The 2,165-nt window shown below is 38.1% G+C and overlaps 1 protein-coding gene across 1 annotated transcript in view; it reads right to left on the reverse strand.

Annotated features, from left to right (window-relative positions):
• Positions 1-1,261: 1,261 nt before the first annotated feature.
• Positions 1,262-2,165, reverse strand: part of nifk (nucleolar protein interacting with the FHA domain of MKI67) — a 5,554-nt gene continuing 4,650 nt past the window's right edge. The window contains exon 7 of the mRNA XM_005744216.1: positions 1,262-1,302. Within this exon, the coding sequence (XP_005744273.1) occupies positions 1,262-1,302 (41 nt within the window). The remainder of the gene's footprint in view (positions 1,303-2,165) is intronic.

Raw genomic sequence — 2,165 nt, forward strand, 5'->3', positions numbered from 1 at the left:
GTCTTATTTTGAAAGAAATATTTACGCATTACCATAGTGACCAGAGGGCATTAAGGGGCAGAGCGGAGGATGATGCTCTTAATGTTGTTGCAGCATTTCCGGAGGACTCTGCTAATAAAGTTACATAATTACACAGTGAATTCACGTTTATTATTATATTTACAAAACACCACAGTTTTTGTCTTGATCGTATCATTTTATTTTGTTGTTTATCCGTGACAGCTTAAAGGCCGGTCTGTGAAAATATTGTCTGACATTAAACCGATCTGGTTGGGGACCGCTGGTCTACACCCCTGCAAAGTTTTGTTGGAATTGATTCAAAATTTTTTGAGCTATTGTGTTTACAGGCTCTATACAAGACCTTCTTCTAAACTCTTCGGAAAGAGGAATGTTTTAATAGTCTACATTCCCCGTCTGACAGGTCAAAAACACCCGGTAAATACAGGGGAGGTATTGCTGATATCAATACCGATACTGATACTTTTAACCTATAAAGGCAGCTTATGTAAGGTAGAGCAGTGCTTCATAACTTAAGAGATCAATCTCAGTTCACCAAATTCTGAACACATTTCAATTACCACCAAATCACTTTCATTTTCCACCACAATAAGTTAACACACCTTTCGGTTTTGTTTTGAGAAGAGGAAGGTATACGTGCCTGTCTTTGGGTCAACTTCTGTTGTTTAAATGTGCTGTAGGCTATTATTAAAAGATGCGACTTTCAACACAAAAAAATCAAAAAATTTTTAATGGGCAAGGTTGAAAGAAAAGTTTTAAATTGGAAAAAAAAAACAAAAAACAATTCAGTGGGCTACATGCTGAACATGGAGGATAGAGCCAGATTATCGATCTGATACCAATCCCAGCGTTGGTATGGATTGTCTCTACGGGTGAGCATCAGTATCAAGTGGTGTCATTTAGTTTTACCCAACAGGACTTAACGATTGCTTCAATTTTTTTCAGGAACCAAATCATACTTACAACTGTGTCACAGCTGTTACTCATAGAAAGTTTAGAGAAATGTTTTACGGACAAAACAAAGCCTGAGTCAGTTGCATTTCTCAGATTTCCTGTAAATTAATAGTAAACAGAGGCCAGTTCAGGAGCGTCACATTACTTATGCTGAAGTACGGAAATTTTTTTTCCACCCCTTTTACTGGTAATAAAACGAATTGTGTGGAGTTTCTGATCTCTCCTGCAAGGATTTTCCCCACTCACCAGCTTTTTCTCGCTGTAAAAACTAACCACACACTCAAAACTTTCATATTGTTACAGAGAAGTGCTCCACACCGAAGGTCCAACCTGTCAAACAGGAAGTGGGAAGTTCTATTTATAGTGCGGGGGTTTTGCAGGGTTTTATCGGGACACCCTCAGTTTAAAAATAAAAAAAGAAAGCAAATTTTCTACTTAAAGTTTAAATTGAAAGACTAAACACATTTAACACCTTTAAAAAACAAATCAGTTCAACAGCTTCATTTCAAAAAGAGACATATGCATTATTAAGTCACACTTTATTAAGCTGAATTAAATAAAGTTCAAAGATAAACACACGTATGCTTGTCATTAGTTGTTAGTCAACGAGGGAGCAGTCACATCGTCCCCTCGATTCAGAGAAAAACTTTCAGCTTTCAAAACTTCACCAGCTCAGCACTCCTGTTTCCCCTGCTCAGGTTCTCTGCACTGCCTCCAGCTTTGGTTTCTCCCGGGAAACTACCGCAAAGTGTGCGAGCTTCAGATTTTACTCAACAGAGAAATTAGTTTTTTGTGTGTTTTTCCAAAGCTCTTTTAAAAGTTCACTACAGTACAGCTTATTCTCTGCCCCCTCTGTTTATTCAGATGCTTCCATCATTCATTTTTAAAAGCAGAAATCTGTCAATGCTGAAGCACTCTGCACACTAACAAGCATGCTCTTCCTCATTAGTCGACTTAGTTTTTAAATAATTTGATGATTCTGCTGCATCAGATGCTTGCTCAATTCCTAAAGAGCCAGAATATCAGTCAGAAGTTTGAACTTTAAACGGACTAAAATGAGATGAGGCTACACAGGAGGGACTGCAGATTCACCCCGATTCTCCATTTTTATGTTTCTACACTGGCCTGTACATGTTGTCACATCTTTTTGTCCATAAAACAGTCCACACACAAGTTGACCCCACGTGCGTTGA

Source organism: Pundamilia nyererei, unplaced genomic scaffold (assembly GCF_000239375.1).
Source record: "Pundamilia nyererei isolate P.nyererei 1_Seehausen unplaced genomic scaffold, PunNye1.0 scaffold00140, whole genome shotgun sequence".
Classification (NCBI taxonomy): domain Eukaryota; kingdom Metazoa; phylum Chordata; class Actinopteri; order Cichliformes; family Cichlidae; genus Pundamilia; species Pundamilia nyererei.